Source organism: Drosophila grimshawi, unplaced genomic scaffold (genome assembly GCF_018153295.1).
Source record: "Drosophila grimshawi isolate 15287-2541.00 unplaced genomic scaffold, ASM1815329v1 contig_1377, whole genome shotgun sequence".
In the NCBI taxonomy this organism is placed as follows: Eukaryota; Metazoa; Arthropoda; class Insecta; order Diptera; family Drosophilidae; genus Drosophila; species Drosophila grimshawi.
Genome location: NW_025062900.1, coordinates 21055905 through 21071426, shown reverse-complemented (window position 1 = coordinate 21071426; position 15522 = coordinate 21055905). Strand labels below are relative to the sequence as shown.

At 37.0% G+C, this 15522-nt stretch overlaps 3 protein-coding genes across 4 annotated transcripts in view; all 3 read left to right on the top strand.

Annotated features, from left to right (window-relative positions):
• Positions 1-55: 55 nt before the first annotated feature.
• Positions 56-2314, top strand: LOC6566483 (borealin). 2 transcript variants are annotated; one of them, XM_043214497.1, is made up of 3 exons: positions 56-574; positions 930-1335; positions 1973-2314. In XM_043214497.1, exons 1-3 carry the CDS (start codon positions 181-183, stop codon positions 2163-2165), a joined length of 993 nt encoding a protein of 330 aa, XP_043070432.1. In that variant the 5' UTR covers positions 56-180; the 3' UTR covers positions 2166-2314. The 2 variants fall into 2 exon arrangements, with proteins under 2 accessions (XP_043070432.1, XP_043070431.1); XM_043214496.1 differs by having other exon boundaries at positions 59-574; positions 918-1335; positions 1973-2313.
• Positions 2315-2358: 44 nt separating this feature from the next.
• On the top strand, positions 2359-3292 carry LOC6566449 (borealin). Its single transcript, XM_001993066.2, has 3 exons — positions 2359-2662; positions 2715-2940; positions 3070-3292. Exons 1-3 carry the CDS (start codon positions 2404-2406, stop codon positions 3260-3262), a joined length of 678 nt encoding a protein of 225 aa, XP_001993102.1. The 5' UTR covers positions 2359-2403; the 3' UTR covers positions 3263-3292.
• Positions 3293-6766: 3474 nt separating this feature from the next.
• Positions 6767-15522, top strand: part of LOC6566448 (guanine nucleotide-binding protein subunit gamma-e) — a 54668-nt gene continuing 45912 nt past the window's right edge. Inside the window, exon 1 of the mRNA XM_001993065.3 lies at positions 6767-7592. The gene's annotated coding sequence lies outside the window, so the exon portion shown is untranslated. The remainder of the gene's footprint in view (positions 7593-15522) is intronic.

Here is a 15522-nt window from a genome sequence, read left to right as displayed (position 1 = left end):
GGCAACGCTTACATCAATGTTTTCTATCGAAGCCAGCAGCACAGAAACGGCGGAAAAACTCAAAAGGGAGTCGACAAAAACGACGCTTGTTCGTTGTGCAACAAAGAAAAATAAAGAATAGTATATTTAGTAAACGCAATTTTCACGTAGAACCATTCGGAATAGAAACACGTTGCGAAAATGCCACGCACAAAGATATCGAAGAACTCGAAGCGCAATCGTGAGGCTGCAAATCGCGAGGAAAAGATTCGCACATTCGAAATTAAAATGGATTCCGTGCTGACGAACATCGACGACGTAGAGAGTCGCTACAAGGCGATGGTCGAAATACAGCTGCAGGCGTTGACCACCCGAATGCCAACAGAGCTGCGCGAGATGAAAATGGCCCTCTTCCTCGAGCTGCTCCCCAACCTCGAACACTTTGCCGACTTCAAGCCCAGCGATCAGACGCAGTACCTCGGATCGCAGTCACTCTGCGCCAACACAACCACCGGCAACGGGGGCAGCAACAGCAATTGCAATATAAAGAACAGCAGCGCACTCACAGCATCGAGCAACAGTCGCAATGATGAAGGTAATTTCCATTCTCATCATTCATTCAGAAAGTGCACCCAACTTGATATTGATATTGATATTCGTCTGTCTGTCGATGTCAAGCTTTACTGACATTCAATCAAAAATTCTCCCCTTAGCCTATATTCAGTTATGTTAAAAGAGCATTGAGCAGTCGGCTAGTTCCGACTGCGGTGATTGTATTTATTGCATTTATTTATATTCTCTTTGGTGACGCGTTCTCTACTCTGCTTTACTGCTTCTTCTCTCTAATCCCCACATTATCATCTACTCACACACGTCGCACTTAAACACACACTCGCACACATATACCACTTGCTGGCATCTGGTCACACTACATTCAGGCTACCTTACAGAGGACAGCTGCTTGAGCGGGGGCGCTATATCGGCCTACGGGGGTTCGATGCGCTCGGTGAAGGCAATGCGCACACCTGGACCACTGCATTCGGCACGTGCGCGTCGCGAACGGCGTAGTCGCTCCGCTTGCGGCGCTGCCAAGGTGCTGCCCAATACGAGCAGCGCAGCAACAGGAGCAGCAGGAGGAGTGGTCAGGAGCAGCTCAAATGCGAGTCGCATCTCACGCAGCAAGATGCGAACTCCGATGACAGCACGTCCTAAGGCATTTAGCGCAGATCGCACTCCCCGCAATCTGCCCAAGCAGCGCTCCACGTCTCCCAGCACACCGCCCATGGCTTTCCTGCGCTGGCCCAAACCCGGCGAGGTGGCACTCTCCAAGTATGGCAGTCCCATCGTAGCCCAGGTGTAAGTACTTGTCCTCTGTTCTCATGCTAAATTCGCTCCACCATTAAAATTGGAATCGAAAACAGATTTACAATTGAAGTTCATAAACCAACTATTCAAAAAGATTAGAGACTAAAAATGGAAACCGCAAAACTGAAAGAAACTCAGCAGTTATGCGTTTCTTACTGATACCAACACTTGAGTGATAAATGATCAATTTAGCATTGGTATATCCAGGATATATCTAAAAAATATCTGTTGTTTTTCGTTAGTTGAGCTTTTCATTCATTTTTTCCAGTCTTATACCGGAGATAGCAGATTATATTGGTCTATGCTTTCATCCGTTCCTATGAGGCCCATCCATTATAGCTGGGAAATCGTTAACACATCAATAGTGCGAATCGGTAAAGCCTCGATTCTTTCCATTCAGTTGCGTCTTGTGTTTTTTTAAATAGCAAAAATTAAAGAGAACTTATCGATAAATAATAATCCGCATTTATAGCTGAATTCGAATAATTAATTTTATTTCTTGAGAATACAAATAGGATTTGCATAAATTAGAATGAAATCCGAAAACAAGTAATTTCCAATATACGAGCGACAATTGTAATGCTTCACCTTATTAAAGATCTCAATCTCCCAATTTCTATTTTTGCAGCATGCCAGACAAATTTGCTAATTGCAATATTCCCATCCGCAATGGGGTATTGTCGCTGCGGCCCAAAAAGCTGGACGAGGTGAAGTCGGATCTCGTCGAGCATTTGGATTCAGATACCCTAAGCCAAATAAAGACTCTGCACGAGAACCTGCAAATGATCATGAACTCGGCCAAAATGGCCGGCTTGAAGTAGCCATCGCTTGCAACCCTCTTCTCCATATATAAATATATATATTTTTAATCTATATACATAATTTAGCTTAAGATCAGCTTTCATGCTCAAGTTTCTATTTGTTTAAAATGTATTTTTAAATTAAAGTTCGTTCAACTCAATAAAAATGTATGTGTCTAATCCCAGCAGGCTCAGCGACTTGTCAGTGTTTGAAGAATGAGTTAACTAGAACTGAAAACTGTTTCAGTATATTTCAAGAATGCCACGCACCAAAATAGGTAAGCGCAAACGCCTGCTGCAGCGAAAGGAAGCAGAGCAGGAGGAGCAGCTGCGCATGGCCGAAATGAAGCTGGAGACGGCACTGGAGAAGATTGATGAGCTGGGCAAGAACTGCATCCAACAGGTCAACAATCGAATGCAGCTAATCCTCGCACGCACCCACAAGCACGTGCTGCAGATGAAGTGGAGCGAGTTCCTCAAGCTCCAGCTGGATCACTTTGAGGACTATCAGTGGATAGGTACGAGTCTTGTCAATCGTAACTAGCAGTTACTAACTGTGTGCCTTTCCAGCTCCTGAGCCCCCCAAGCCACGCAGCCAATCCGTCAGCACACGCACCGGACGTCTGCGCACGCCACAGCCACAGATGCCACCTGTTTTGCAGCCACGCCACCAAATACAATCCGTGGACAGAGCGGTGCTCAAGCGCTCCGACTTGCCCTCTATCGCACTGCTGCGCTGGCCAAAGCCGGGCGAGGTGGCTCTGTCTTCGGCTGGCAGCCCACTTGCAGTACAAACGTAAGTCGTATAAATATCGAGAATCTACTAAGCATCAGATCCTCAGATCGAGTGTAAAATTATTTTCAACAACGTGGTTGCCAAAAGTTAACTCATAATGCTGATCTCATCTCATCTTCTCTGTTGCAGTTTTCCAGATCGCTGTGCCAACGTTCATATACCCACCAAGGTGGGTGTGCTAAAGTTGCAACCGCAGAAGATGTCGGAGGTTAAACGCGAGGTGCTCAAGCAGCTGGATTCGTCGGTTTTGAATCAAATCAGGACATTAAACACCAATCTGCACATGATTGTCGATATGGCCAACAAGTTGCAAAAATTCTAAGGCGGAAACCATTTTTTTTTGTTATTTTATTATTTGTTAATTTATTTTATTTTCTTTTTCGTTATCTCATTTTGAATGCTGTTGTTGTTGATTATTGTTGCTGTTGTTGTTAATTAATAATTAAATGTTTATAATAGATTTGCAAGAATAAATTTTGTTGTTTAAACTAAATTCTATCGAAGCGTTTTTTTAATTTTAAAAATTCCAATTTTTCAGTTCTTTTTTTTTTAATTAAAATTACATTTATACATGTATATGTTTAATAATTTACTTTAAGATCTCAGAGCTATAAAATGTCGATTAGAAATAGAATATATAAAATAAAATTCGTGAAATTATAACTGAAATTGGTGTCTTCAATTTGTTGTTTTACTTTATTGACTATTTATTCGCATTGTCATTCCCATAAGCTGAAAATGTTGGCTCGTATGTATTAATTGCCGTTGGGCGACGTTAGCTGCATTAACCCCAATGTGGCACACATTTCAAGATTGCAGCATTGGAGCTCCAAAAATGACAGCCGCAATCCTATTAGACGACCCATCCCCATCTGCCTCCTGCCTCCTGCCTACTGCCACCCACACAACGGAAGCATAAATTGTCTTCTGTGACAGTCGTCGCTCGTGCCATGTACGAAGTACGAGTATATATGTATATAGGATATAAATGTATCTCAGCCAGTCTCCACAGCTAGGATATAGTGTATCTGTCTGTGCATACATATAAGTGCTTCCGCTCGACTAGGATAGAATTAGCGGAGCTTACATTTACACTTACTTACGCAGAGAGTTAAACCGATTCCGATTCTCGAACGTGAAATGTAATAATATTGGTATTTTTGTAAACCTTTTTTTCCTTGAGTTTCATGGTAACCAAAGTAATCATTATTTATTCATAAGAATTGTTTTTACGGTTTGCCTTTGAAATATAACTTACCATAAAATTTAATCATAGTGCATATCAATGAAAAATATAAAATATTTATATAAATTATATTTTGAAGTGATCTGTATTCAATAATTCTGATAAATAAATTATTATAATTATTATTTAGTCTTTTTCAGTCTGAATAGGCGAGTCGACTTACAAGCATTTAAATTTCTAATATTTTTTTATGTTGTTATTTATTATTACTATTTATTTATTGATTTTTTTAATGGTTTCACTTCATTTGGAGATTCACCGGGTTCATAACAACTTCTGAAGGCTTCGGTTCCTTTGAAGATGACTTCCTCTTGGGCGTGGCAACTGCCACTTCATTTATGGGATCAGAGATGTCATATTTGGTCATTTATACTGAGCTGACTTTGTGCAAAGCTGTGCAAGAGAACCTTTTATGACAATCTCATCATTTTGGCCACTCGTTGATTAGATTGTGCTAATTAAATTGCCAGGCGAGTCGACAGAGTGTCGAAAGTTTTTAATTGAGGCAAAGAGGAAGCATCTGCAGTTATTCCGCTTGGCTGGACTGCAGCTGGAGGCCACAGTCAAAGTCAAAGCCAAAGCCAAAGCCACAAATGATATGTGACCGTGTCAAAGGCGTGTCCAATCAGCAGGAACAACAACATTTTCGGTACACTTTTTACGACATAGTACAAGTATAAAAAGGACAACGATAACGACAACGACAGTAATCACAACAGTGAAACTCAATTTGCGCGACCAAACGATGCGTAAAGCATACTAAATGCAAAACGGAAGCGACTTTCATGGATAGATTACACAACGACTTACACACATACACACACACACACACGCACACACATAAGCGAAATGTGCGTTTCACCAGGACTCCAATTCCTGTTGCAACTCCAGACTCCTGTCTGCGTATTCGCAACTGTTGCATATTGCGGCGCATGCAACGTTATTATTGTGCTCCTGTCTGCCTGCCACAATATGCACACGCCTGTGCCTATGTGTGTAGACAATCATATGAAGCAGTAGCAGGATCCATCCAGCAGCATCATTACATTTTATGAGAGAGAGAGAGAGAGGGGATGGTTAAAAAAAAGCCACATAAAGAACAGGATGCCGAATCCAGACAGCCACGCAATTATAACCAAAGATGTGAACATACATTCATACACTTGGAAAAATATGTTAACTGAAAAATATATAATGGTTCTGGTTTAATTTTTTTCTTCATTGTATATGCATAAGAGAAAAAATATGTTTTCAAATTAGTAAGACTTTTTTCTAAATGCCGAATTTTTGGGCAATTTTTTCTGTGTGTATGAATCAATAATAGTAAAATGTTATTGGTGAAATTGAATGGAAACGTTATCACAAAATTTAAAAATGAATCTAAAAATAATTGAAAATTGTAATAAATATTATTGAAAACACAATTTGGAAAACCTATAATTAAAACATGTTTATGCTCTGAAATTGAATTTAGAAAGGCATTTTTTGATATCAGCAAATGTTGTTGTGGCAAGCATATTTTTTGTTTTTATTTCTAATTTGTTTTTTACTTATTTTGACTTTATATTAGGCACAGTTGATTACTGATTACTAGTGTTTTATTTTGCCTCTAACAAAAAAAATTTGTCATTTTAGAGGTTTTTCTTCTTTTGCAGATATATATTGAAGTATTTCATCCAGTTGTGTAAATATCGCGAATAACACAGCTAGCAACGTTTGTATATTTTTGTTAGAAATATTCCGATATTCAGATATTTTTTAACAATATGAAGAAAATACACTTTTTCCCTTTGTCTTGTTTTCTCTTATTTTTTATTTTATTGATTTGAGCAAGTATAATTGAACGTGGAATAATGTTTTCTAAGAGACGAGATTTCTAATGCGATTTACAACACACACTACATTTAAATAATTTATTCAGTTTAAAAATAGCTCAAACTTGATGGTAGTATATGATTCGCCTGCAATTAGAAAATCATTTCCAATTATTATTATTATGAAATTCAGCAAAATTGCAATTATGAAGAGAACAATTTAGCTTGAGGCGGTTTACAGCATTGCTATTGTGGTCTTCAGCTATATTTCCAATTAAAATCAGTTGAATATATATTTATATTAATTGAGTTTTTCCAAAAAGCAATCATTTTAGCGTAAGCAATCATTGCTTAATAGATGTATGTATATATGTACATATATGTGTGAATGTATGTATGTACGAATATGCACGTTCCCATCCCAGTAGGAAACAACCCTTATATTAATGAGCCAAATATTGAATTGTGTGTCCCTTAAGTAGGGAGTAGGTAAGTATCCTTAACTCAATTAAATTTTCGACTAGCTTCCTTGCTCGATATATAAAATTACCCACACTACACACGCACAACCCTCCTCGCGGGGCGTTGGGTGGGGGGAACAGGTGTGCAGCACTTGGGCTGTTTCTCCGTTTCCCACCCGTTCCGGCGCACTCAAAACTGCACGTTGCACTCAAAATAGTAAACGGCAACTGGGTTGTTCCAGTTTCACACGTTCCACATGTTCCACTCGTGACTCGCCCTGGCGTATGCAGCACAGACGCCGAACAGTCGCTTTCAGCAGGCAGCGGCAGCAGTTGCATTCGATTGCCAGCCATCGCCAGCATATTTTGTAGTTAAAAGAAGCAGCAGCAGCAGCAGCAGATATCAAATAGCAGGCAGCAGAGACACTCAGCCAGCAGCAGCCAGCAGACAGAGGCAGCCAGCGTCGTAGTGAACGTGGCACAGGTGCCATTCTGCATCGTCGTTTTGCATCATTTGCATTTGCATTTCGCATTTCGCATTCCACTCGTCATTCATTCGTCATTCGCGCGTTACACTTTGGTTATATTGTCGTCGGTCGAGCAAGTTAAAGCGAACCGCCATAAGCCAACCGCCACCCGCCATCCGCCAGCCATCACTCCGTTGCTGCTGCCTTCTGTTTTTCTGTTATTATTGTTGCCTTTGTTTATTGGTGCGTGTCTTCGCTTTGCGCTCGTTTTGCTTTGAGCCGTTTTTTCGTAGCTAAAGAACGGGGCGAACGACGACATAATTAAATTAAAATATACTCACAACACACTCACACACCAGCGCACACGCACACGCACAGGCACACGTACACGTACACACACCAACACCAACTAATCACATTACCAGCACATCAGCCATCAAACATCAACCATTGACATCGACATCGACGACGGCAGTCGGCAGTCGGCTTGCTAGCAACGGAACCAGAAGACATTCATAGTTTGTGTAGCATACTTTTTGGCGCGCGTCTCACACAACCTCTTAACGCAAATTAAAAACGCTGTGCACACAGCACATTCATACTACGGCCAACATCTGAGTCTACTTTCGGGCCGAGGCAACGAATTCAACCACTTTGCTGTCTGGTAAGCTAGTTCCCCCAAAAACACACAAAAGAGCAAAACAAATATTATCACAAGTAATACATCAATCAAATAGATATTAATAAACGCAATTTATTCTCGTTGTTTACATGGTTAAAAATACTTATTTGCTTATAAGCGTGAATAATTGAGTCTGTAATTGTTTTCATTGTTAGTTATAAATTAAATTAAATACGTTTGGACATAATACAATATATTATTATACAACATTCTTAACTTCTTAATACTATATCGATTTTAGTATATACATTTAAAACTGGCAATTTTTTACAATATTAAGACATTTTTGGAAAATTAACTTTACACGTTTTCTGGTTTGGTGCTTAATCCCACAACTAGAAATAAATTTCAAAGCGAAAAAAATATTCAATGATCTGTTATATGTGTGTAATTTGATTATTAATTATTAATTTGCAATATTTCTCATTTGTTAATTGTTATTTTTATTAAGTATTACTATTATAATGCCAGATATTTTAATATATTTATTAAATATATAATATTTTATATTGAAATGAGCATATGTATTCGAACTTGGAAAATTTTTCTTTATTTACGTTTTTCTTAGCCATGGATTCTTATGATTTTTTGTCCAATTTTGTGAGAGTCACTGTGATCTCTATTTGGGATAACGTCATTTTTAGTGACGAGTCTGAATATAAAATATTTGCCGCTTTCAAAGTAAGCCGAAAACCAATCGAATCTTAATCAGAAACAATCTTTTATTTTAAATTATTTTGAAGACAAGTTAAAGAAGAAAACACTGGAAAGATATTAGTGCAGTTTCAAAGTGTTTGCAAAGTGTAATAATTATAGATCTGCACGTATTGCCTTATTCTAACCAATTTTGTATATTGTCTAAATTTCGTAAAATTAATTTTGCCAATTGTTAATTGAAATATTGCAATTTAGTCTGTTTTAAGTCGGAATTAAGTGAATTGAATGCACACATTCGCTGTGGGTAAAAGCATTAAAGAGAACCCAGCTCCAACTTCAGCTCCACCTCAAAGACCTATTCATGTCCATGCATTACGTAACCACACTTAATGGCATTTCCAATTTAATGCGGTCTTCCCAGATCGTCTGGCAATTTAAGAACCAATAGTAACAGTAGCATCAGCAGCCGCAGCAGTAAAAATGTTACTGTCCTGAATTGTGTGATGATTAAAAACTCGTAGCCGGAATTATAAACTGTTTAATGAGTAACCAACAACGAATGCAGGCAATAAAATTGTCATTTACTGACGCACTTTGCGTTTCAATAAATGTTGCAGCGATTCCTATTTGTTTAATGTCAGAGAATTTGCAATTTACTGTTGTGTTTCACATATGCATTTATATACATATATGTATATATATATATATATATATATGTATGTATATTATTTGTATTGAATTTACCGACACGACCCCCAGCAACTGCATCGGGTATTGTTCTTACGTTTTCATTTATGAATGAAAGCCTATTGTGAGCAGGTTGCATTCAAAGAGTTAAACAGCGATGCACTCAGTCATTCACTATAATTTAAAAATAAAATAAACAGACTGTAAAATTTGTTATTCAAACTATTTTGCTTATGTCACTTTAAGCAGTTGCATGGAAATATCCCAATTTTTATTGTTCCACGAATAATAATTAATTGTACTTTTCTTATTTGTTATACAGATTTAATTGAATCGTAGGTTTTGATTGTTTGTTTGCCTGGTGGCTGACCGATTGGTGAGTGAATTATATTCGCATTTACAATCAGATTCATTCCACACTCAGCATTCACCATTCAGCTTCGAATGCAGTGAAAAATATTTGCATTTTTTTTAACAAAATACACACGACTTTGAGGGGGAGTCTACGTGTTATTTGCTGAATTTCAGAAACTTTTAGTTAACTTTTATCCCCGTGCATACGGCGAATGAAATTAGGCATGTTTCAATTAATTTTTAATGAAATGCTCAGCATTTGTGTAAAATGCAATTATTTGTAGAGAGTTGTGGGAATGGCGGGAACATAAATACAAATGCTTTTGTGTTTAACTAGCTAATGGTTTCTGTTTGCATTTTGTACAAACAAATGCATACATTTTGTTGTTGTTTTGAAAAGTTGCAGTAGTTAAAAATAAATTGTTCATTTAATCTGTGGGTTTATTTGTACCGGTCTAATTATACAGAAATAAATTTCTTGTTATGGTTTCAATTATGTGGTATATATTTATATATTTTTAATCAGTGAATATTTATATTACCTAACTTTTACACAATTACATATCAAACAGATTCTTGTAATGAGGCTCAAAATTAAATTTTTGAATTTATCAGTAAACGCAAACAAAATTTGTTAGAGATAAATCATTTTTTGCATAAAATGTGGATTATTTGAAGGAATGTGAAGTAAAAGAATCAGGGTTATTTTCTAATTTTTTCTGAGTGCGCTTAACGTCTGTATTTGAAGGCGGATTTGCAATTTGGGTTTAACGAAAGAAAATTGGGCGAAAGTTCACTCAAACTGCTCATTCGACACCTCAACATTCAATAGCAACAAATATAGGACAAATGTTCCTATATAAATTTCTAACATGTGAACAATTGGCTCTTTGAACTTTAGTTTTCTACTAAAAATAAATTTATATTTTTAAAAATTTGATACTTTTTCGACAACCAAAAATAATACTACGTAAATATTAATTTTAAATTTAAGTAAAATACGAAAAACATATACATTTTTCTTGAAATGAAAACAGGATAGATTTCCGAAAGGGGAAGTTTGGAAAATCAGTTTTCAAAAAAAGACAGATCAGTCGAGAAAAAGAATAAATTGGCATCACTGCCAGGCACTCTACCAGAAAATGCAATGGTCCAAACCCTTGCAAGAGGAGAAAACTTTTCATTTTTATGCTTTAGTCAACGAATAATAATTGTAGAGGTTGCCAGGGGCGGATTGAGGTGTTTGGAGGGGTTGGCGATGGGGCTCCCTATTTGCGTACGCCTTCAATTATGCTCAGGCCATTAAAAGTGCTTATCCAGTCAGTTTCCAGTCTGGAGTGCCGAGTGGTGGACAAGTTGACGTTTGTTGGGAGTGGGGAGCGGCTACTGGCGCCAGCAAGTATGTTAATAACATTTTTAATTTATCGTCGAATCATAAAAAATAGTAAAGTGCTGGACACTGCTGCTGTTTGCTGCCGATGCCTCTGCTGCAAGGACCGTTAAGTACGCAGCGTTATTTTCGTTTTCATTTTCATATTTTCATATTTTCATATTTTCACATTTTCGCCATTTTCTGTGTTCTCGGACACGCACAGAACGCATTCGTTGCCGGGACAGCTCAATGGCATTGCCTCATCAGATCAGTGCCTGCTGCCAGCCCCTGGCTTTGCCTCCGGTCACCGCCTCTGCCCTTGGTTCAACAAGCGTGTTCATCGATAACAGTTTTAAGTGGTTGCTCGCCATGTGCAGCGGCAGCGGCAGCGGCAGCAGCAGCAGTAGCAGTTGCTTGTAAACTTCAGCCATGCCCCCTAAGAGGGCGGGCGAACACGCCTCCGCCTCCGTCTCATACCCCTCCCCCTCCTCGAATGCAGCCCTTAAAATAGCGCTAGTCGCGTCGGCGCCCACTTAAAAGTTCGATTTTCTGTATTGAAAATTGGCGTGCATTAGTTTCAGTCAAGTCGCCACGAAAAAACTGTTTCGTGTTGCAGGCCCCTTGACATCACTTAAACAGAGGCAAGTCCCTAAATTCAATAAGCTTTAAATTGGTCTGCTGAAATTCAAGAAAAACCTTAAAAGCTTTTCCTGTTTGCACTCGATGACTGATGTTATTTCCACTTTAACGTGACTACTAGTACATTTTCCATGAATTTATCTGTGAAAACAATAAACAATAAAAGCAAATATCCAAATATAAAGTGGGCTATTCGTGGTGAGTGAATTATTTGCATTCATTTATATATATATACAAATGTATTCAGTTCGTAAATGAATTTGTTTATATTGCATTAAGCTTTTCCTTTCAAACAAAGTGTTTTCGTCCCATTAATTTTCAAATTTTTCAACATGCTAAATAAATAAACAAGAACAGCAAACACTTTTTGTGTTTCAAGTATTCTGGAATATTATGGAATTTAGTGCAGTTATTTTCTAAAATTGAAAAGGAGCTGGAGATTTTGACGAAGCCAAGCACAGCTTATTTAATAGTAGCGAATATATTATTTATATTATGAGATTGATTATCCCTTGTCACAAAATTGTATATGTGAAATATCATAAGGTAAGATTTATTTACTATTATTTAATATTAGAATCTGTCTAATATGTTTGTATTTAAGCCGAGTTATTACAGTATCAGCCGGATACATGTTTGAATGGACAAGCCAAACATATTTTAACGTTATTCCACAGATGAAGGCGGCTGCTTTTGAATTATTTATTATGCTTACAAATACAATGCATTAAAGCCCAAAAACACATTGTAAACAGGAATCAATTTGGCAACAAAAAAAAAAGAAAATCCTAATAAAATTCGGAATTAAATGCACATCCAATAGAAGTGCGTTGAACAGGAAAATACTATTAAATGCTTGACATGCCCATGACATGTATAATTTATTCAATTTCGCTGATTAATGCATGTGTTTACCATGAGCTATGAAAGCCCCAAAAAGCATGCTATAAAATGCGCAGAATGTAATTGTGTAATTGTGAAATGCTGAGCACATAAATCTCGCCATTGAATACATTTATGGTATACTTTATTTCGTATTTCGTTGCGCCAGTTGCATTATAAATAACAAAGAGCTGGGCTCGCACACATAAGTATCTGATGATAACGGTATATGTATCCACATATGTAGCCGCAGACCCCAGTCCACAGCCCACTAAGCGGAAGTGCATTCACAAAATTTGCGCTCTACTTCCGGTTTCGGTGGAGTGTCTCTTTCTGTGGCTGTGTGACTCTGTTTATATAGAAATGTGTGAAAATGTGTGTGTGTGTGTGTGTCTGTGTGTGTGTCTGTGTGTGTGTGTGTGCGTTAGTGTTGGTTGGTTTGCTGTGCAACGGCACAGAAGTTTGATAAATTAAATTTGGCAAGTACATCTTTTGTTGAATTTGATATTAGTTGAGCATTCTCAATTTTGCTAGAATAGCATAATGCAATAATAAAATATTAAAAGGGGCCAAACTTAATATCCTGGACAATAGTGCTACGGGCAATTTCAAGGAAAATCACTGCAATGAATAACGTTTTAGGCAATTGCCGCACTTACACTGATATATATATATCTACATATATATGTTTAATATTTTGGCTTATTGGTTTTTCAGGGATACAAATTGTATGCATGTTTGAGCTACAGGGTATTAGAGATCCATAATTAGAAAATTCCTAATATTTAGAAATTCGGCCTAAAATGAGAATCGCACTCAAATCTATAAACATTTTCTGGTTTTTAATAATTTTATTATTCGAATTATTCGAAAAACAAATTTTTTAATGTCTTCTGTGATGTTGTTCAGAAAAATATTCCTTTATTAATATAAAAATTACTTAAAATTACAAATGTACACTGCTATTAAAAAAAAATATTTTTTGAAATTAAAAAAAACGTCATAAAATTTGTATATGTGAAATCTTCAAATTCAAATGTTTCAAAAACAAACTAAACAAAAAATTCGTTAGGACAAACTTTTTTGCTTATATAGAATAAAGATTTAAAGTCAAAAGGCTTAAGTCAGAAGCTGAACACATAAGTAAAAGGATAATAAATTTTTATTTTTTTTTTTATTTTCGGATTAAAAGTTTAAGTGTTAAACGCAATATTGATATAATAATCGGAGAAGATTTCTGTTTGTTATAAACTTACTTTGATCAACCGCATATTTCTCTCCAACCATTTACTAACCGTTTCGCATTTAAAATTAATAGTTAGTCATTTAAAAATGTATATTTTTAACCAAGTTAATAAATGGGGAAACTGAGGCTTAAATACGAGCCGGGCATAAATGTAACTGAGCTGGCTCACCTAATTAAAACTATAAATTATGCTCGTTAAATCCATTTGGGTAGTTTTATTTCGCTGCACTTTTAATTGCTTTTTGTGTCAGACATATTAAAAAAGAAAGCCAAGAAATGCAACAAACACAAATAAGTGCAGGCAACAATAATTGCCAGATCTCTGCTGAAGGTGCGAAAATGAGGTGATGCATAATTTAGCATTTACTTTACACCCGAAAACTAGGCCATAATATAATCAGTGGGCGTGGCAAACATGAGGAGACCGTGCCACACAAAAATGCATAAAAAATACAACTAAAAATGTGAATAATAATATGAAAACTGAGCAAGTTGAACGGGTATATGGCACAGACACATTTACCCCACGAACTAGCGTGGTAGGTGGGTGGGGGAGGAGGCGTGGCATTCACCAGCCAGTGGCTACAGATAATTTCTTTGCCTTTTACAGTGCAACGAGCATTTTCCCAATGTATTTTTCGCAAAGTTTCCGGTACGCTCGGCAACAAATTTATTGAACCATGAAATGTTTGTGTACGTGTCTGGGCCGAGACAGTAAAATGGATACCAAACGGAGCAAGGTGATGGAAGCGGAAAGCGGTGGGATGAGGGGGGAGGTAAGGCAACAACAGAGGATGCGAGTAGCAGGCTGCAATGTTACAGTAATAGTAATGAAAAAAGCGGCACGACAAATGCTTGTTAGTTGTTGCCTCAATTGACACCCTGTAAATGGGGAACTTTTGGGTCTATAATGTTACTCACTTGTGTAGCTAGCAGTCAAAACTAAACTCGATTTCTTTACTTTATTCACAACGATTCAGTTCGTCTGCTTCAAGATCGATCACACCAATACTATCGATTAATATCGATAATGTATGTTAAGTACATAGTTACAGTTGTTATGTTAAAGTCTTAGTACTACACTTGGTATTCCTCAAAATATAATAAAAGCGAAAATAGTAAATTAAAGTCACAAATAAAATTATATCAAATTACAAAAGAATAATTAAATTCAAATAAAGAATAAAGTATTTAGTAAATTAAACATTTTTCAAAAATACATAAATAAATTGAAATTAAAATAATAAGATAAAATATATATAAAAATAATATAATCAAACTGAGATTATTGAAATGTAAAATGTTGCAACAATTATTCACTCAGCATTATATTGAAGATAATTTTATGATGTGACTGGGTCCACTGCTGACAGTCCTTCAATAGATTTTAGTAATAATCAACTAGGACTTCGTTTAAGTCTAGGTAATAAGCCAGTCGTTTATTTTTGACTTTGGTTTTCCCTCGTCTTTTTTTTTTCTTTTGGTTGTTGGCTTTCACTTGCTTCCAGCTCAGCAGTCTGCATGGTTCTTCACTTATGTGTGCAAACTTTGCATCACTTTTGCCCATCATGGGTTGTTTTTTGCTTTGGGAAATATTTAGTTGAAGTTTTTATTTAACGCATCAATGGCCACTTGGCTATTGGCGCGTCCTGGTCGATTGCAGAGCCAAAAGGGTTTGCCACAACTTTGTTTGTTATTGTTATGGTCGCCATTTCGATGACTGTGTTGCTGCCGTTGTTTTTGTTCTTATTGTAATAGTTTTTGCTGGCCATTTTGCCACATGGCTCATAATTTTTCATTGCCATTTTAGTTTGCTTTTGCAGTTTGTAACGCCATGAAAAAATGATACTGGTTTCGATTTGATTGGATTTTGAAATGCTTTCCAAGTACATACTACATTGTGCATTGTATGCGACAGCGGAGTGCACCATTTTTTGTACAATTTGTTTTCAGATTCGTAATTGTTCTCAAATTTACCGCGGTTTAAAGTCCAGCCGCTGAGGTAATTAATCTTCTGGATTCACTGGCTAAATAAAGGGGCGTGTGGGAGGCAGAGGCCGGGGTGTCTGGTGTCT

Bases quoted from the DNA above. Each gene is read 5' to 3' on its own strand.
- LOC6566483 (XM_043214496.1), top strand. From the start codon at position 181: ATGCCACGCACAAAGATATCGAAGAACTCGAAGCGCAATCGTGAGGCT. The intron at 575-917 runs GTAATTTCCATT...CACTACATTCAG, and splicing joins CAACAGTCGCAATGATGAAG to GCTACCTTACAGAGGACAGC. The intron at 1,336-1,972 runs GTAAGTACTTGT...CTATTTTTGCAG, and splicing joins AGTCCCATCGTAGCCCAGGT to CATGCCAGACAAATTTGCTA.
- LOC6566449 (XM_001993066.2), top strand. From the start codon at position 2,404: ATGCCACGCACCAAAATAGGTAAGCGCAAACGCCTGCTGCAGCGAAAG. The intron at 2,663-2,714 runs GTACGAGTCTTG...GTGCCTTTCCAG, and splicing joins TGAGGACTATCAGTGGATAG to CTCCTGAGCCCCCCAAGCCA. The intron at 2,941-3,069 runs GTAAGTCGTATA...TCTCTGTTGCAG, and splicing joins AGCCCACTTGCAGTACAAAC to TTTTCCAGATCGCTGTGCCA.